Here is a 19,491-nt window from a genome sequence, read left to right as displayed (position 1 = left end):
CAGCCCCGGCGCTGGGGGGGCTGAAGGGCCACACACAGAGGGACCCCCGGAGAGGGGGGGGACCCCCGGCTCATGTCCCCGAGGGTCGGTGACAGGGGGATCCCGGCGCGGGGGGAGCCCCGTCCTATCCCGGGATAACCGAGCCCAGCCCGGGCTGAGCCCCCCGCCCGGGCAGGTGCTGGGGGGGACAGCCCCGTGTCCCCCCGATTGCCCAACGGCGGCTGCGGCTCCGTGACTCGGGGTTTGCGCAACCCCCCCACTTTCCCCTGGCGGGGAAATCCCGGCAGGAAGGACCCAGAGCGCCGGGGGGGACGCGGGACTGGGAACGTGGGAACGGAAACTGGGAATGAGCCCGGGCACCGGAATCCGGGAATCCAGGCGCTGCCGTGCAGGTATCCAGGTGTTTTTTGGGTCCTGCCCCCCTCCCCGAGCTGCCCCAGTCTCAGCTCCCACAGCATCCAGCGCGTTTCCAGCAGTTTATTGAGCGGGGGTCGCCCCGGGGAAGGGGCGAGGGGTCAGAAGCGCTGCTCGGCGTCGGGGACGCGGCTGTCCCGGAGCTCCCGCAGCCGCTGCAGCAGCCGCGGCAGCTCCAGCTCCCCGAGCTGCCGGTTCTCCCGGCTCCGGACGCTGACGGTGCCGCGCTGGCGCTCCCGCCGCCCCACCACTGCGGGGGCACGGCCGTCGGGGGGGGCTCGGGGGTCCCGCACCCCCCAACCGCAGCACCCCCAGCTCTGGGCAGCACCCACCGCCCGGGGGTCCCGAGGGGTCCCGGGGCAGGGACTCACAGGGGTCCCACAGCTGTCCTGGGGGGCTCCAAGGAGGTCCCAAAGGGGGTGGGGGGGTCCATAAAATGTCCCTGGGGGGTTCCCGAGTGGATCTCAAGGGGGTCCCAAGGGGGGACTGAGCTCTGGAACTGAACGGGGGGCTCAGGAGGGGCTTCAGCAGATTCCTCACAGAGGGGCTGGGGGGTCCCAGGGGATTCCCAGGGGAGGGTCTCAGTTTTCCCCCCCCAGCAGCACCCAGGATGTGGATGGGGGTGGGGGTGCCCAGCCAGTCCCGGGGGGCTCTAGGGGCGTTCTGGGGGGGTCCAGGGGGTCTGCAGGCCACGCCCCACCCTTACCCAGCTGGAAGTTGTAGTGGGCAAGTTGGGCCCGGCGGATTTTCCGTGCCAGGGTGGTCCCGGGGTCCCAGTCCAGGTCAGCCAGGAGGCCCCCCCTCCTCAGCACCGCCTGTACCTGCACCCCTCAGTGTCAGTGGGGGCACTGGGGGTACGGGGGGACATGGAGGGATGGTGTGGGGGGGTCTCAGGGGGGTTACAGGGTGTGGGAGTGCATGGTGGGGGTCCTGGGGAGCACAGGGGGATCCCACACTCACCTCCCGGGCGTAGTCCTCGACCTCGGGGCTCTGTGGAATGACCATGGCCTGCAGGGGGGACAGCCAGAGCGGCCTGGGGGGTACCAGGGGTCACCAGGGAGCACGGGGGGGGCCAAAAGGAGGGGGTGTCCCCAGGACGGAGATACCCCAAAGATGGAGGTGTCTTGGAGATACAGAGAGTGTCCCCAAAACTGTCCCAGGGGAGACACTGGGGATGAGGGGGCCCAGACAGCTGGGGGTGTTTCTGGGAACTGGGGGTGTTTCTCTGGGGATTGTGTCCCAGGGCTGGGGGTTTTTTGGGGTCCCCCTCACCATTTCCCGCCGCAGCTCTCGGCCAGCACGGCCACCATGCGCTCCACGGAGCCCAGCACGGCCCGATGGATCAGCACCGGCCTGGCCGGGCCCCCGCTCGGGCTGGGGGCAGAGGGGACAGGGGCTCAGAGGGATCCCCCCAAATCCCCAATCCCGCCTTCCCCATCCCAACCCGACACTCCTCAGCCCCAAAATCCTGGTTCCCCAGCCCCATTCCTGCCTCCCCAGCCCCATTCCTGCCTCCCCAGTCCTGATCCCCCTGCAGCCCCCACTTTTACCCTCCCAATCCTGACATTCCTCAATCCCAACCCTGCTCCCCCAAACCCTGACCCCCCCCACAACAACCCTGAACTCCAGCCCAGTCCTGGTCCCCACAAACTCCAGTCCTGGCCCCCACAAACCCCAGTCCTGGCCCCCACAAACCCCAGTACCTGGCATATTCCAGCTCGAACCTCTCGGGCATCTGGAAATCCAGCTGGATGGTGCCGCACTGATGGTGCCGCCCCAGGGCATCCCGGATCTGGATATCAATCTGGCAGTAAAGGGGAGGGGAGGCTCCAGAAGGGTCCTGGCCTGCCCCTTCAGGGATCCCCCCTCCCCAGAATGCCTCACCTTGGGCCCATAAAAGGCGCCGTCCCCCGGGCTCAGCTCCCAGGGCTGCCCGAAATTCTTGAGGCTCCGCTCCAGCTGCTGCAGGGGTGGGCGGGGAGGGTCAGAGGGGCACAGTTCGGGGGGGGCACAGCACAGGGAGCATCACCCCACCTGCTCAGCACGATCCCAGGTTTCGGGGTCCCCCAGGAACCCCTCGGGACGGGTGGCCAGGGCCAGGCGGAAGGAGAAGCCCAGGACGGCGTAAACGGCGCGGATGAAATCCAGGGAGGAGTCGATCTCGCTCTCCAGCTGGGAAAGGGGGGTCAGGGGGGCAGGTGGCACGTTCTGGGGGGACAGGGAGGGGTCGGGGGGGACACACACCTGCTCCAGCGTGCAGAAAATGTGGGCGTCGTCCTGCTGGAAGCGCCGGACCCGCGTCAGCCCCGTCAGGGTCCCGGGGGGCTCGTTGCGGTGCAGGACCCCAAAATCCGCCAGGCGCAGCGGCAGCTCCCGCCAGGAGCGCGGCCGGTGGGCGAACATCAGGCTGGGGGCGGACGGACAGACAGACAGACAGAGCCCCAGGAGCCCCCCCGGGCTCCCCAGGGCCCCCTGACTCACCAGTGGGCCGGGCAGTTCATGGGTTTGAGGGAGAGGGTCTCGGGGGTGGCGGGCACAGAGAAGATGTGGGGGCTGTAGTGCTGCCAGTGCCCCGAGAGCTCCCAGAGCCGCGGGCTGAACAGGTTGGGGGTCACCACCTCGCTGAAGCCCCTCGCCCGGTACTCACTCTGTGGGGACAGGACAGGGAGGAGACAGCTCAGCCCCACAGCATCAGCCATGGGGGGCTGCAGGGGCTGGGAGGGGCGACAGCTGCGGCCATTGGGGCACAGCAGGAGCTGGGGGGCAGCTGTGTGTGAGAGATGGGGCACAGTGGGGTCTGGGTGTGAGGAGATGGGGTGCAATGGGGGCACAGTGGGGTCTGGGTGTGAGGAGATGGGGTGCAATGGGGCACAGTGGGGTCTGGGTGTGAGGAGATGGGGTGCAATGGGGCACAGTGGGGTCTGGGTGATGTGGTGACAGGTCAGTACCCGGATAAACTCCACCAGGGTGTTGTAGACGTGGGCGCCGCGGGGCAGGAAGAAGCAGCTGCCGGGGCTGAACTTGTGGAAGAAGAAGAGCTCCTGATCCTGCAGCAGGGAGGGCGTTATGGGGGATCCCCGTGGCTGTGGGACCGCCCCAGCCCCGGGCAGGGCTCACCTTCCCGATGCGGCGGTGGTCCCGCTGCGCCGCCTCCTCCTGGGCGCGCTCCCACTGCTCCAGGAGCCGGGCGCTGGGGAAGGACACGGCGGCCACGCGCTGCAGGGACCGGCCCCCAGCCCCGCCCCAGAGCGCCGCCGAGCTCTGCGGGACGGGGGGACTCAGCGGGGCCGGCACGGGGGTCACACCTGACCCCAGTGTCAGCGGGGCAAGGATCAGGGACCCCAGACCCACCGTGAGCACTCGCAGGGCTCCGATCAGCCCCGTGTGCCGCAGCAGGGGCCCGTGGCAGAGCTGGAGCAGGGGGCCGCACCTGAGGGATGAAGGGATGGATGTGGGGACAGATGTGGGGACAGCTGCAGTGACCCCACCGTGCCCCTGTGCTCACCTGTAGACCGTGGCTGTGGGGGATGTCACCTCCTCGAGCTGCTGCAGCTGGAAGGAGTTGTGCTGAGGAGGGACAGCAGGGAGGTGGGTGACATTAGAGGGGTGACACCGAGGGGGAAGCGACACTGTGCTGGGGTCCAATGCAGTGACAGTGGCACGAGGTGGGGATGACAGTCCCCATGAGCATCACCCGGTTATGATCCCAACCAGGAGGGTCGCAGTGTCCCCATGAGAGGGGACGGGGACGCACCTTGAGCAGCTCAGCCAGCTGCTGCCGGGTGGCCTCCAGGCGCTCGAAGCGGTGCCGGGCACGGGCGAACGCGGCACAGGCCTCCTCCAGCGCCGGCAGCTCCGCGCTCTGCACCGCCCTGGGGGCACGGGGACAGCTGGGGACGCGCTGGGGACACCCCGGGGACACCCCGGGACCCCGCGGCCCCGCCGTACCTGCTGCCCATGTGCACGTCGCAGAAGAAGCCGTCCTCGGTGGCCTGGCTGCTGCAAAGCATCGCCCCGAAAAACTGCTCGGCCACCGCCCCCAGGACGCAGGCGCTGGAGCGCCAGAAAGCCTGGGGGGACAGGGGGACACGGGGGACAGGGGGACACGGGGGACAGGGGGACACGGGGGGGGACAGGGGGACACGGGCTGTGAGGGCGGCAGGGCGCGGGTCCCGCACCCCGGGTCCCAGCGCTCACCTCCCGCCCCTCGGGCGCGGAGAAGTCGAGCAGCTCCAAGTCCGTGTCACATTCCAGCGGCCGGTCCAGGTCCTGCAGGGTCCCGTTCACCCGGGCCACCAGCGCCGCCTCCGCCAGGCCAGCCCTGCGGGGACACCGTGGGGACACCGTGGGGACCCCAAAAACCCTGTGGGGGCTCCGTGGGGACATTGTGGGGATGCCCGGGGCACCACGGGGACACGGCGGGCAGGGTGCGGGGACACCCTGAGGGGCCGAGGGACCTCGAGAGGACAGTGGGGCACCCCGGGACCCCCCGGGACCCCCGGCCGTACCCCAGCTCCGTGGCCACCTGGAACGGGGTGGTCTGTAGGGCCCGGCCGGGCAGGCGGCGCCCGCCGGGCAGCGCGATGCGGATCGGGGCTCCCGGCGGGAGGCGGCCGCTCCCGGCCCCGGTACCGGCGCCATCCCCATCCCCGTCCCCGGGCCCGTCCCTGCGCTCCGCCGCCGCCGCCCGCAGCCGCTGGAAGAGACGGAGGCGCTCGGGGTCCGGCCCGGAGACCTGCGGACGGGGAGCAGCGGGAGGTCAGCGGGGCTCGGGGCAGGGGGTCCCGGGCGTGCGGGGGTCCCGGTCCCGAGCGCACCCGGTGCCGCCGCGCAGCTCCCGCCAGCAGCACCCGCGAACCGGCGCGCAAGGACATGGCCGCGGCCCCGCCCCTTCCGCCGGAAACCGGGACGCTGCCCAATCCCGTCCCCCCCCCCCCCGCGAGCCGCGTTGGACTCGCCCGCCCGTGCGGGAGCGCCGTAGGCTGGACTGAACCATGGAGGGGACGCGGGGGGGAAGGTGCCCCCAGGCCCGGAGCGCACGCGGTAAAGAACGGAGCCGCCACCGGCTGGTTTGGTAGTTTTTATGCAGATCCTGGAGCCCACACCGGTATCAAACAGGTACGATGGAGGCAACTAAAAACCAACAAAAAAATAATTAAAATAAATCAAGTAAAATCCCAACTTCATATAAAAGCCGCGGGGGCGGCGCTGGGTGTGGGGGGATCCCTGCGAGCCCCCGCCGGGTCCGGCTGCGTGTGGTGAGCGACCCCAGAGGGAATTAAAAAGTGATTGCTATGTACACACGCGTAGAAAGGCAACAGCGATCCCGGGGGGAAAGTAAAACAAAATCAAAAGATCCCCAAATTAACCCAAACCCAACCGACAGTCTTGCCGAGCAGGGGGGACGGGCTTGGGCTTCTCGCTGCCAGAGTCCCACGGAGCTCCGAGCTGGCTTTGGGTGGGTTCCTCGACCCCTTTTTTTTTTTTGCCTTGTTTTGGTGCTTTTGGCAGACAGGAGAAGCAGGGGGGGGGGTCTCCCCTCCCTGCAGCAGCAATTTGGGGATCGGCTGGAAACCAACACCCCAACACCACTCAGTGCTCCTCTCGAAGCTTTCAGAGTTTTTCCTTTTAATTTTTTTTTTTGTTTTAACTTTTTCAACTACTACCGAAGGTTTTATTTAACAGCAACGTGGCTTCTTCTCGTTAAAACATTGTTTTCTGTGTCTGTTTTCTTGTCTCACCCAATGCTGGGGGCTGGGGGGGTAGAACCAACCGAAAAGTACAGAACATTTAATTTAGGAGAAAGTTACAGGGGTCTTGAGGGGAGGGAAAAAAAAGAAAAAAATTAAAAAAAAAAAAAAAAAAAAAAAAAGGAAAGAAAAAGAAAAGAAATGAAAGGGCAGCCCTGGGAGCTCGGCAGCCGCTTCAGTACCGGGGAGGGAAGAAGGGGCGCTTGGGGGTGAAGAAGGGGGCGCCGCCCCTGCCGAAGGGGGGCCGCGGCCGCTTCAGGCTCTGGAAGGGGTCTCTGCCGCCGAAGGGCTCCCGCGGGCGGAACTCGGCGCGGGGCGCGCGGAGCAGCGCGGAGCCGCCGCGGCCGCCGGGGTCCCGGTGCGCGGGGGGGCCCAGCCCGCGCGCCGCGCCCAGCGGCTGCTCCCGGGGCACCGGGCCGGGCCCCGCGGCGTCCCGCGGGCGGGGCAGCGCGTCCCGCGGCTGCTGCCCGCCGAAGTGCTCCTTCAGCGTCCCTGCCATCGTACCGTGCTCCAGCGGGGGCGGCGCGGGGAACGGGACCCCGCCGTGCTCCCCCGCCGGCGGCGGCTGCGCGGGGAACGGCACCCCGGCGTGCTCGCCGGGCACCGGGGGCGGCGGCGGCGTGGGGAACGGCACCCCCGCGTGCTCCACCGAGGGCGGCGGCGGCACGCCGTGCGGCAGCGGCAGCGGCGCGGGCGTTTCCTTGGAGAAGGGGTTGGCGTGATCCACCGACGGCATGCGCGGCGGGACCGGGTGGTCCCGCGGGAAGAGGCCGCCGTGGTCCTTGGCGGCGGCGGGCGGCGGCACGGCGGGCGGCCCCACCGGGTCCCGCGGGAAGGGGCTGCCGTGCTCCAGGGGCGGCGGAGCCAGGGGCGGCGGCGGCAGGTGGTGCTCGAAGGCGGAGCCGAAGCTGTTGGTTCGGAAGTTGTTGACGCTCTCCGGGAAGGGCGGCACGTGCTCCTTGTAGGGTGCGGGGAAGCCGCCCATGCCCGGCAGCTCCGCCGAGCCCGAGGGCCCGTTGTCGAAGGCGCTGCCGCCGCTGCTCAGCTCGAACCAGCCCGCCCGGCTCCCCTCGCGCCCGTGGCCCCGGCTGCCCTTGCCCAGCACGCGGATGGACTCCACGGTCTGGATGGGCTCGCCCGACATGCCCCGGCTCGAGGCGTTGTGGTAGCCCAGCGTCTCGATGGGGGCACCCTTCTCCTCGGTGCTGTCGGGCAGCTCCAGGCAGGAGGAGGAGACGCGCGTCTCGATGCGGTAGTGCTCCTCCGGCGGCTGCGGCTCGCCCTTCCCCGCCCCGGGCAGGCTCCCCACCTCCCCGGAGCTGCTTTTGGGGATCTGCCCAAAGTGCTTCTCCTCGGAGGGCTTCCGGGAGGCGTTTTTGAGCATGTTCTTGAACTCGATGGTGGAGGTGGCGGAGATGGAGGCAGCCAGGGGCTTGTCGGCGCCCGCGGCGGGCGGGCGGCCGGCGGGGCTGGCCAGGGCGTTCTGGGGCGAGAAGAGCGAGCGGTGGGGCAGCGAGTCCGAGTACTGCTTCTGCGGGAGGCCGGCCTTGGGCAGCGCGCTGTGGTTGGAGTCCGGCGTGAAGAACACGTCGTTCTTGCTGGGCGACGGGGACCCGTCCGAGGCCGAGTCCTTCCCCCTGCGGCCGTAGCTCCCGAACATCCCCGGGGACGAGGCCAGCGGGTCGCAGCTCTCGCTCTGATCCAGGAGGGAGCGCATGGCCGGGGGGAAGGACGGCTTCACGCCAAACTCCTGCGAGCGCTGGGCATAGCTGGGCAGCACCGGCTGGTACTCGGCAGAGTCGGGCAGTTTGCTCGATTTCAGGATAGACTTGACCGGCTTCTTCTCCAGGTTCAGCATGGCCGAGGGCGGCGGCCCGGAGTAGTCGAAGTCGCGGTAATCCTCATCTTCTTGGAAAGATGTGTCTGGGTAGAACTTCTCCTGGGAGGAGTCCATCAAGGAGGAGGGCATCTCCCTGCTGTCTGCAGGCGGCTTGTACAGGCTGGCCGGCGACTCTCTGCCCAGGCCAAAGGGCCGGTAGCCGTGCACGGAACTGGGAAGCTCTTGGGAATATCCATCGTCCCGGCCCTGCAGAGGCGACCTTGTGCTGCTGGGAGTGGAGGAACCGGGGCTCATGATTTTGGACAGCAGGGAGATGGTGTCGACGCTGCTCGACGTCGGCTTGTCCATCATCTCGTCCTGGGTGGGCGTCCCGCTGCGCTCGTCGCGCACTGGCGTCCCGTCCACATTGTCCATGGAAGTGCTGGTGGGGCCACGCTGGAAGTCAGAGCTGTGACTCTCCGTTGCCATGCTGGACCCCAAGCTGCTGAGTATGGGAATATTCAAGTTCAGGCCACTGAAGCCAGGATTTCCCTTCAGGAAATTGTGTATCTTCATCTCCAAGCTGGGAGAAGGGGGCTCTGATTCCAGCTTGGCTTTTGAAATTTCGGACGACTGACCCAGTGAGGTTTCTGCTGGCAAAAGGGAGGAAGGACTGGTAGGGTGGGAACTGGAAAACCCCAGGGAATTAGTTGGTGGCTTAAAACCAGAGCTTGACAGTGCTGGGGTATGTCCGACGGGAGCCTTATTGACTGAAGTGGAGGAAACCTCTGCGGTGGTTGAGTTTGGAGAATAACCAAAGCTTTTGGCTACAAAGGACTGCGGATTGGAAGGAACACTCCTGCCCTTCATGCACGGCATGGTGGTGCTGGCCGGCGATGCCGAGGTGCTCTGCGAGGCAGCTTCTCCTGACTGAACCGTGTTTCCAGCCACGCTCTGCAGCAAGGATGACAGCCCTGCAAAACACAACCGCTGCATCAGGTACTGAGGGCAGAGCCAAACCACCCTCAGGCCCTGCCATGGGAAGGGCTCCTGTGTTTGCACTGCAGATGCTGGTCCTTTACAGCCCCAGGCTCCAGCCACAAAGAGGACTGGAGCGTGCTGCACTGACATTGACGCCTGGTGAGCTACAGCCTCCTGCCAGAGGCTTGGATTGATCTACAAATACAAATTACACTATCGAGTCAGGCAGGTAAGAACTCGTCCTGGTCTGCAGCCAGGAGTGGGAAACCCTGCCCTGCTGGCCAGGTGACCCTGGTAAGGTGCCAGAGAGGAAGGAGAACCTCTGGGCAGCTTTCTGTACATGGTAAACACAGAAACCTCTTGGTCTCCCGTTCTGTTCTGGGAATGTTCCAGATACGTGCACTTTGGCACAAGCAGGAAGTACGGGGAAGGGACGGATCTCGCTGGTCCGTGACACCTGTGCTACCTGACAAAGACCCTCCACACCTGCCAGAGATGTAATGGAGTTTTTCTCCCTCTGTTCTCACTTTAGGAAAAGCAGAGCAGCACGTTTCAGCCCGGCCACTGCCCTCCCCCAACAGCCACCCCAGTACCTTGCAGGGCTGGCGCTGTCTGGGTCTGGGTTTTGGAGAGAGCCGACAAAATGCTTTCCGGAGTTATCTCAACCTTGGAGAGGATGTTTGCTAGTGGATTCGAAGGAGCAGACGGGGTTCCCAGGACAGGAGTCTTCAGGCCACTGGTGAGAGCTGTGGGGCTGGTTGGGGTCCCTGGCGAAGGTCTGGAGGCGGGACTCACACCTGGGGCAGGAGCACACACCACTCACCTGCTGCTCTGGCAACGCCTTTGGCTCAGCATTCCCACAGGCACAATGGAGCATGGGCAGGGAGAGGCTCAGGAAGTGACACCATGTGCCAGAGACTGAGCCAGACTCTGAAAGCAGTAACTCATTGACATTTATTCTGAGACAACCAAAGCTTTCAGTGATCACCCAGTGCTCAGCACTCACCTGTGCTCTTCATGACCGACGTCAGACTACTCAGGATGGAGCTGATCTTGGCCAGGTCCACGTTGGCCAGGTTGGGTAAGGCGAGTGCTGGTGCCGGCGGGATGGGAGCTGCGCTCACCACCTTGGGCGCCGGGGGGGTCGGAGGGGCCGGGGCCTGCGTGGCCGCCGTGCCCGAGGCCGTGGCAGCCGCGGCCGCCGGTGCCACCGCCTTGGGGACACTCTCGGTCTTGGCGGGGGCCGGGGCTGGAGCAGCCTGTTTGTCCTTCCTCTCCTCCACTGCAGTGAACAGGGGGGAACAAGAGCAGAAAGGTCACTCAGACCCCCCAAAAAGACTCAGGGAACATCAATTCTGATTTTCACAGATGTAAGAACATTTTGGGAGATGGAAGTATCACAGTGCGACTGGCACTTCCCTAGCAGGAAATTCAAACCAAGAGCCCCAGCACAGGCTTTGTGCTCCCTCCACCTCCCAAACAGAGCTGGCAAAGGCTGGAACCCCCCAGCACAATGGCGTACCGATGATTTTGGAGGTGTCGTCCTCCACGTCCGACAGCTCCATGTCCTCCACGTCGCGGTTGTCGGAGGCGGGCTCCAGGGTGCCCCCCTTGCGGCCCCCGGGCGCGGGGGAGCGGCCGCCGCCCTCCTCCCCCATGCCCTGGAACGGCGACTCGGAGCCCGTGGGCGACGGCGCGTCCATGCTGGGGGAAGGCACCGGGGACTCCTCGGGGTCGGGGAGGGTTGCCTTCAGCTGGTCCAGCTTCTTCTTCAGATTGCTCACCCGGTTTGCAAACGTTTTATAGGCCTGGGGAAGGAAGGACACTGCTCTGGGGATCTTCCATGCCTCAGTCACTTCCCTAAGGAAGCAGCACGCAGCCTGAGAAAACCAATTCCAAATCCCTGGACTCTGCAGTGGTAAGAGCTCAGTGTCTCCATGGGACTCACAGGGCAACAATCACAACAAGTGGTGAGGATAAAACCTTTTTCCACTGACTTAAAACAATTTTCATAACCCCCAAGTATTTTAACAAATGCATTCTGCACTTTGGTAGGGTCTGGAGGGTGTTGGCTGTTTTTGTAACACTTTACTACTGTCCTTTCTTTGCTCATGTAGTTCTTACATAAATACCAAGTTTCTAGAATTCAGGATTTGTCATACTAACTGCAATTTTGCCCTGTTTAAGAATCTAGAGGGGATCCAACAGCAACACACACAAACTGAGCTTCCAGCTGCTGTATTTTGAGAGCATATCCTTGTCTTGCCCAAAGCCTCCATTCTGTTCTTTTTGGAAACCATCCTTACACCAATCCCACAAACTTTTCATTTGGGAATAGAGAGATGAGGCATTTCCAGTCTCCGAGGTGCCCAGCGAACACAGGAAGTGCTCTTACACCAACCCCACAAACTTTTCATTTGGGAATAGAGAGATGAGGCATTTCCAGCCTCTGAGGTGCCCAGTGAACACAGGAAGTGCTGTTCCACCTGTGGAGGATCCAGGAAAGGCACACTTACATTTGCCACCACCTTGACTTCTTTGTACTGTGCCTCGTAGAAGATCCCGGCGTTCTCCAGCGCCTCGGTGAGCGAGGGGCCGTTCTTCACCTGCTTGTCCAAGCCATTGACAAATTCCTCCAGCTTTGAACTTGCTTCTTCAAACTCCTTGGAGAACTTCTTCCCTCCTGTTTTATCTGCAGGGAGATGAACAGCATGGAAATGAGCTGCCACGTGCCAAGCCACAGAAGTGTGGCCTCAATGGCAGCAACTGGGATACTGGGACAGCAGAGCTGTACATTCCCAGACCACCCTGGTCATCCACTGGGATCTGGCCAGGAGGAGGCCTAGCTGCTGGCAGAGTGTTGCTTTTCAGACAGTCATTTGCTTGGTCTGAGCTCTGCACCTGAGAGTTTCCACAGAAATTCAAACTAACCAAAATTTTTGGCACCTGATTGCTGGTTCTTAACCCTACTCTGAAATTCTGGCATTTTCCAGACACAAATTCTGGCATTTCCCATCTCCACACAACACCTTCATTGCCCTTGGGGCTTTACCTTTCAAGCACTTGAGTGTCTCAGTGCTGCAGACATCCACCCTCATAGTGGAAAGCTGCTTCTCCTTCAGCTCTATCTGATCTTCCGAGCGCTTGTACAGCAGCAGCTCATCAATGAGGGACTGGGGCTGGAAAAGAGCAAACAGGAAAAGCCTCCTCATCACATTCCAGGGAAGGGAAGCCCTGCCTCCACTCTGGTTCCAGACTGCTTCCAACCAGAGCTAACCCAGGAACCGTGTGGACCCTGGGATTTTTAACCTCCAATCTCCCAGTGAGCAAACCTGGGCTCAGGAAAGAGCTGCAATTCCACACATCCTCTGGTTAAGAGCAGGGACAGGTCTTTTTTATTTACTCCCCATTTCACTCTACAGGTGCCTGTGCATTTCATGAACATGCCCCACTCTGTCAGGGGACTGAATTTAGACCAATTTCTTGCCACCAACTCCTCAGCCACCCCAAACTCCCCTTCACAAGGATGTCCTGAGCCTGCCCAGATCCTCTCCAGGCCAGCCCCACAGGTGTCACAGCCCCCACTCACAGGTGGCTCTTGGGCCTGGGTCACCCCACATTCAAACCCCCAAGGTGGGGGTCAGTGCCATGGGGCACTTCCACTCACAGACTTACTCGGAATTCAGCAACAATCTTGGACTTCAGAGCAGCTTTCGGGTTGGTGGAGGCTGTGGGGATAAAGCAAAACTGTGAAGATATTAAGGAACTGCATCCCCATGGAAAGTCAGTCACAACAGGCAGCCTAGTAAAAGATACTTCAGGATAACCTCAGGTGTTACCCATCACATCCTCCCCTCCATGCACGTCTCTCAGTGCTCTGGGCTCTGGCAGCTCATGGGGACACGGACACACACAGCTCGACAAGTGACACTGCTGCTTTCTAACACTTCTTCCTCAGGAAGACAAGTCCCTGCAATGGTCCATCTGACAGCCTTATCCAGGGAGCTACACCTCCCTGCAAGAAGGGAATGTTATTCCCAAAGTGCCAGACCTGGAGCTGACATGGAGCCCAGGCTCCCTGTGGCAGGGTCTCCTCTGGGCACTCCTAGCTCTGACCATGCTCAGAGCCCTGACAACTGTCACACTGCTTACAGGGTGGGGGGATGAGTCCTGCTGGCACGAGACTGAATCCATCACATTCTGGACAAAACAGCAGAAACAGGAAAGAAGAAATGAGCTGATGAGAAGCAAAGCACTAAAGCCTCCATCCACGCTGGATCCAGCCCAGCTCTGCCTGGGAAAGCAGCTTCTGGTTAAGCTCAGTAATAAACACTGCCCAACTCTCAGCCTTCTGATGTCACCCTGTGCCACACTTGATGTCCCACATGTCACACACCACACCTGATGTCCCACACATCACACCTGACATCTCACCACCTCTGTGGGACCTCTCAGGGTGTTGGTGCAAAAGGAGATCATTAAGGTCACTCTGTTATAATGAATTCTCTCTTGCTGCTCTGCTGACTGGACTGCTGCACTGTCACATCCTGTCCCTGCACTCCCAGCCCAGCCTGCTGGGGCAGGACTGCTCCTGAGCACGAAGGGAATGTCCATCTGCTTCTCTCTGTCTTCTCTCCATCTCTGACCAGTCTAAGAGCAGTTTCCAAGAGGCTCCACCAGCTCGTTCCTCTCCTGTCCACAACCTCTGCTCTCACATCTTATTTTTGCCTCACTTCTTTTCTTTACAAAGCTGTTTTCTACCAACACCTCCTTGGTGTGCACATCTTGGGGCCCTTGTGAGCCTGCAGGCTCAGCCCATGCTGGGCTCAGTCTCTCAATTTCTGCATTAGTGCACAGAGTTCACAGTGGTTCCTTACTTTGTGATTTCTTCCACGGCTTATTCGGTTTGTTCAGAGACTCTTTCAGCTGCTTCTGAGTTTTGAAAGTGGTACCTGGAAAACATTTCATTTTTGGCAGTCTGGCATTATGGGATTCTTGTCAAAATCTGGTTTCTGGTGCCATAGAGTTGCACGGTGAAAGAGTGAACAGAAATTTGTTTTAAAATACCTCGACCAACTTCCTTAGATGAGCTGCTGGATGCCCAAGAGAACCTCAGTTTACTCAGGAATGCAGCAACCTGGGGGTGGTCTGCCATTTTTAAATCAAGTTTCTGTTTGCCCTTACACTAAGGCAGTTCAAAAATCACAGGAAAAAGGGAAAACACAAGGAATCTAAAAATGAAACCCTTTAGGAAGGCTGTAATGGATTCAGCATCGAACAGACAAGCGCTGCCCATGGGGAAGCAGCCCCAGTACCTGATTTACCTGAAACCTCACAGACCTGTGGTCAAGTTACAGCAATGAGCGATTTCAGAGCAAAAGCACAAACTTCTCAGCATGCAACACCCAGCTCGAGCCTGTCCTCCTGCCACAGCCCAACCCAGGACACCACGCTCCTCCTGCCAGATGGCCAGCGACCTCCAGAGCACACCAGAGGCTCCTGAGCACCTCCAGCTCTGTGTGATGTGAGCAAAGCCAGAACCTGCTCTCATTTCCTTCAAGTACTGCACTGCTAACTCCTGCATTTAACCAGCTCCACGTTTCTTCCCTAAGGACTCGAGGACTCCTCACCCTCCAGCTTTGCTTCTGCCTCTTCCTACCCCACAAACAGGATTAGTTAAACCAGCCTATCACTGACAGGACTTGGAGGTAGAGCCAGAGCACCCTGGTCAGGACATGCAGGACCATTCCAGCCTCAAGTTCTGTTTGCTCTCAGCTGGAGCAGTTCCAGCTCATGTGAAAGAATTCACAGCTGCCTTAAGGAAGGTACAAAGGAGGTGAAGCAGGAGAATCCAGCGCTGCTCACGTCCCACACCTGGCTAGGTTACAGCCTGTGCCAGGTGCAAATGCCCCTCGTTCCCCTCAGTGACCCCAGACTATTTCTACAGCTTCAGCAAGCTCACGTGGCAGTTTGTAAGGTGAGAAATGCAAAGGGTAAGTAACTTACTCAGTGCTTCTTTCAGTGCCAAAATGGTTTCCTCAGGGTACACATTTCTGTCCTCCCAGATTTTGAAGATTCTTTCGATGGATTTGGAAACAGATGGATCCCTGGAAGAGAAGAGTGCTTCACTCCCTGACTGCAGGACACTCCACAGGATAATTTGACCCAAACTACCCCCTGTGCAAATTAAAACCCAGGTCATGCCAACTCTGGCCCACTCTGCAAACACACGGCTGTTACAACAGAAGCCTTTAAGTTCTGCTGATATTTATACAGTTTTGGAACTTCAGAAGAAAAATTATCCCTTTTTGAGACACTCAGCATCCCTACACTCAGCCCCAATTAGTTCTTACTCACTTCACTAACGAAGCAGCCTCAGGAAGCACCTCTGCAAAGGTGTCCCGAAAGACAATGGCATTTTTCCTCTTGCAGTTCTGTATGACATCATTGGCCAAGTAAAAAAGGTTCAGCCGATGAGGAAAAGCAGCTGAGGACAAAAGAAAATTTAGAGTCAGCATCAGAAGTACCACAACAGCCACACCTTGATCCCAACACTTCAGTGCTGCTTTTGGGAAGGTTTCAGAGCTCCCAAGGTCCAGCAGGCAAACCCTGGGGACTGGAGAGGACATCTTCAATTTACAAATGATTTTCAGACTTCCCCAGCTGTGCTTGCTCCTCTGACCCTCCTCAAGTTCAAAAGCTCCAAACTCAGATCATCAAACCCCTTTGTCAGAGTGGGTAAACCTGGCAAGCTCATCCACATGCTAATCCTTCACTTCACTAAAGGACATTCCCAAGGATTAAACCAGAGGAACACTGCCAGGAGATGGTGTTACTTCACAGGCCTGTGTGTTGTCACCTCTCACCTGCCTGTGTCACCCCTGCTGCAACTAGAATCACTTTTTATCCACAGACCCCTCAATTCTCTATCCTGCTTCCTTTTCCAGTTGTTCCTACATTGGTAGAACCACTTCCCACAGCACAGCTGCACCTTGCAGTTCTCCAGGATTCCTCTCAGGAAGCTCAGCATCCTTCCTGGTGCAGAGCCAGCTGGGAGCCTTCACTCACAACGTGAGCAAGCTCCCAGCAGGGACATTCCACCTGTGCTGCCCTCCTGGCATCAGGGCCAGCTCAAAGTGAACACAAGTTCAAAAGGAAGATCCTGCACAGAAGATGCTCCTCTGAGGGGAAGCAGAGCAGAGGACACAGGAAAAGACTCAGCTCAGATGGCTCCTCAAACCCCCAGGGGATGTCCCCAAACCTCCCTGAGCCCCTGCAGCAGCACTGGCTCTCGAGCATCGCTCCAGACCCGGGCACAGGGACAGAGTCCTCGGGAACTCCCTGCTCCTGCAGCCCTGTCCCTCTCCTGTCCCTGCCCCAGGACACACAGCAAAGCCTGAGGGAAGAGCCATGGGTCACTGCCAGCAGCTGCTCACCCCCAACCCCATGGAGCCCCAGCCCCACATCCCAGGATGAGCTTTTCTAGCACAGACTCAGAGAGCCAAGGACTTATGAGCAGAACCTGTTGCTCCCTGAACATGCTGACAGGGCAGGTTGGGATGGGTTTTCTGGAGCAGAGTGCTCTGGAAGTGCACTGGAAAGTGGGAATTCAACTGGAGCAGGGCTGCACTCGCCTGGTGTTCCAAAACACTTTGCAGGCAGCTTTCCCCAAAATGCCAGCCTCGATAATCTCTCAGATCATCAGCCCATTGGAATGAGGCTTCTGTGCTTCAGTTAAACCCAGTGCTTGAGTGCCAATTCTCCCGCTGCTCACTGGATGTTCCCTCCATCCCAGAGACGTTTCACCAGCACAGAGCAATGATTCCAGATCTCAGTAACGTAAAATAGATTTCAAAGAACTATAAGCCTTTGATTTAAATGATCCAGCATCTACACAGCAGAAAGAAATCTGGAGTGGGGCTCCAGCCTGACGCTGACCAGACAGAGCACCAGTCACCCAGAGCAAAGTTAGAGCCACAGGTTATAAACCAAGATACACCCACCCCACAGAGGAGGAAGATCCATGCTGGGTCCTTAGGAAGGGACACGAACCAGAAGGGAAACCAAGTGTCTCTGGGTCCAAGATGCAACAGGCATCAGTGGGTGAATGGCTCCTCTCAGCTTAAACCAGCAAGGGCAAGCAGGAAAGTGCAGAGCTGAGCCCACCCAGCCCCGCCAGCTGCTCCAAACCAGGCACAATGGCACCAACAAAAATGGCATTTCAGAGCCCAGGACAGGCCATGTTTAACTCACACCTAACAGTCTGACCAAACCCTCCTGCAGGGACTCGGATTCCCAGCAGGAACTTCCCAAAGGTGAAGATACAGAAGAATGTCCTTGCAGGAACATTCTTGTTGGGAAGCTCTGACCAGCATAGCTCAGAAGCAAGATGCCAAACCAACAGCAACATGTCAAATACCTGAAAGGACACAATTCTGTGCCCCAGAAGCCCCAACCCCACCACATTCCCCCTCACCAGGAGCTCCTTGAGAAGAGCAGGTTTGATGTATTTGTAGGAGCTTTGGAGTAAAAACATTTAAATGCTCAGAAAGGAACCCAGAGCCACCTGTACTTGCTGTGGCACCACCACTGAGCTCCTGGGGCTGGGACAGGGACTTCCCACAAAGTGAGGCCCTTGAGGCAGAGGATGAAGTGTATCATGAAGGGAAAAGCAGGGGGAAAAGCCTGTGGAAGCAGGGAGTAACCACACAAACAATCAGGGGTCAGGACATGGCAGCTGCTGTCAAGGACTGGCTGAGTAGGACAAGATGGTTAAGGAGGGACCTGGATAAAAGGAGGGGTGTGCAGGTGAGATCCTCACAACCTTGAAAGAATCCCACAAAACCCAACAAGAATCCCAGGCTGGTGCCAAGGCTAACAGCCCAGCAGCAGATGGGACCCGGGGCAGAAACAGGACATCGAGGACCTGCAGGTGGGAATAGTTCAATGGCTTTTGATGAGCTTGGGAAAGGGGAAGGAGTGATGGAAGAGCACTGAGGGCCTCGGGAGGAGCCAGGATAACTGTGAGAAGGCCACATCCAGAAGAGCTGGCACATCCTAAGATGGGCTGGATTTGCTTCAGGGGAGCATGTGCTTGCCAAGGATGATGCCACAGTGCCAAGGGGTGTCCAAGGGAGGAGGATTTCCAGGAGACCCAGGGAGAACCCAGGGCACTTCCTCCAAGGTTCTCACCTTCCTCTCCTTAATTCCATGGAGTACAGACAAAACAGATCAAACTCTGGGGAAAGAGGATCTTCTGCATTCTGCAGCAGTGCCTTGACAGAGAAACCCAACTCTCCCAAGTTTTCCAAAAGGTTCAGCACACAACAGATCCACACTTTATGGTGGGAATGTTATCTCCATGTTCCTGCCAAGCAAAGCTTCCTTGAACTCCCACAAGAAGGGTCAAACCTTCCCACGGCAGTGGAGATAACACTGTTGGGCTGAGGCTGCTGCCAACACCAACCTTCTCCCTCCAGACACATCCTGATGGGCGCTGAAAACCCCAGTGCTGGCACCCAGGGCACAGAAACAGGCCTCGAGCCCCCAAAGTGCTGCTCTACAAGATCATGCATTCAGGAGGACAAAGGTGCCACCACCGAGGTGCAGGCATGCAAGGTGATGCACATAGGACTAGAGGGCACGTTTTCACAGTAAAAGGGACAGATTTAGGTTAGGCGTCAAGAAGGGTGCGAGGCTACAGGCACAGGTAGCCCAGGGAAGCTGTGGCTGCCCCATCCCTGAAGCGTCCAGGACAGGGCTTGGGACAACCTGGTTCGGTAGAAGGTGTCCCTGCCCGCGGCAGGGGGTGGGACTGGACGGGATCTAAGGTCCTTTCCAGCCCAAGCCTTTCCACGCTGCTGAGCCGGCCCGGCCGCCCCCCGAGTGCCGGCGGGTCTGCCCCGCTCTGCCCCGGCCGCCCCCCGGCCCCGCACTCACAGCGGCGCAGCCACTTCATCCAGTGGTACACGATGGTGCTGTGGTGCCGCTTGTTCTCCAGGCACCACGAGGAGAGGCCCTGGATGGACTCCATGGTGTTGGTCACCGCCTGCAGCTTCCTGTCGAGCGAGGCCTCGAGCGCGCCGGCCGCGGACGAGGCGGCGGCGGCCGAGGAGGAGGAGGAGGAGGACGAGGAGGCCCGGCCGCCGCCTCCGCCGCCCGCCGCCATCTTCCCGCGCTGCTCGCGGCCGGGCCGCGCGGGGGGCGGCGGGGCGGCGCCTCAGGGGCGGCGGGGCCGGGACGGGGGTCACGGCCCGGGGGAGCGAGGGGGCGAGGGGGCGCTCGGGCGGTGCCAGAGGCGGCGGGAGGCGGTCCCGGCCGGGGAGAATCGCTGGGCCCGGGCGGCGCCGGAGGCGGGCCCGGCCCGGTGGGATCGCGGGGCCCCGGGAGTGCCCGGGCGGTGCCGGAGGCGGTGCCGGCCCGAGGCGGCGCCGGTACCGGAGGCGGTCACGGCCCGGCCCCCCCCGCGCGCGCCGCCCGCCCCCCCGCCGCCATTTTGTGACTCCCGCACACGGGCGGGACGCGCAC

The 19,491-nt window shown here is 60.6% G+C and overlaps 2 protein-coding genes across 4 annotated transcripts; both read right to left on the bottom strand.

Moving 5' to 3' along the window:
* Positions 1-462: 462 nt before the first annotated feature.
* TARS2 (threonyl-tRNA synthetase 2, mitochondrial) lies at positions 463-5,313 on the bottom strand. Of its 2 annotated transcripts, XM_056510945.1 has the most exons (18): positions 5,232-5,313; positions 4,923-5,149; positions 4,612-4,735; positions 4,363-4,484; positions 4,169-4,286; positions 3,920-3,981; positions 3,766-3,844; positions 3,532-3,675; positions 3,363-3,461; positions 2,896-3,062; positions 2,659-2,821; positions 2,449-2,586; positions 2,299-2,376; positions 2,118-2,218; positions 1,687-1,788; positions 1,375-1,447; positions 1,121-1,235; positions 463-664 (listed from the first exon to the last, which is right to left on the bottom strand). In XM_056510945.1, exons 1-18 carry the CDS (start codon positions 5,286-5,288, stop codon positions 516-518), a joined length of 2,118 nt encoding a protein of 705 aa, XP_056366920.1. In that variant the 5' UTR covers positions 5,289-5,313; the 3' UTR covers positions 463-515. The 2 variants fall into 2 exon arrangements, with proteins under 2 accessions (XP_056366920.1, XP_056366921.1); XM_056510946.1 differs by lacking the exon at positions 463-664 and having other exon boundaries at positions 1,182-1,262.
* Positions 5,314-6,243: 930 nt separating this feature from the next.
* Positions 6,244-19,482, bottom strand: RPRD2 (regulation of nuclear pre-mRNA domain containing 2). Of its 2 annotated transcripts, XM_056510905.1 has the most exons (11): positions 18,904-19,481; positions 15,322-15,451; positions 14,971-15,071; positions 13,842-13,916; positions 12,640-12,692; positions 12,017-12,143; positions 11,481-11,656; positions 10,487-10,772; positions 9,971-10,246; positions 9,558-9,761; positions 6,244-8,957 (listed from the first exon to the last, which is right to left on the bottom strand). In XM_056510905.1, the coding sequence occupies exons 1-11, from the start codon at positions 19,130-19,132 to the stop codon at positions 6,340-6,342; spliced, it is 4,275 nt and encodes a 1,424-aa protein (XP_056366880.1). In that variant the 5' UTR covers positions 19,133-19,481; the 3' UTR covers positions 6,244-6,339. The 2 variants fall into 2 exon arrangements, with proteins under 2 accessions (XP_056366880.1, XP_056366881.1); XM_056510906.1 differs by lacking the exon at positions 13,842-13,916 and having other exon boundaries at positions 18,904-19,482.
* Between the last annotated feature and the right edge of the window lie 9 nt (positions 19,483-19,491).

This window comes from Oenanthe melanoleuca, chromosome 25, assembly GCF_029582105.1.
Source record: "Oenanthe melanoleuca isolate GR-GAL-2019-014 chromosome 25, OMel1.0, whole genome shotgun sequence".
Taxonomy (NCBI): Eukaryota; Metazoa; Chordata; class Aves; order Passeriformes; family Muscicapidae; genus Oenanthe; species Oenanthe melanoleuca.
This window is presented reverse-complemented; position numbering and strand designations above follow the sequence as displayed.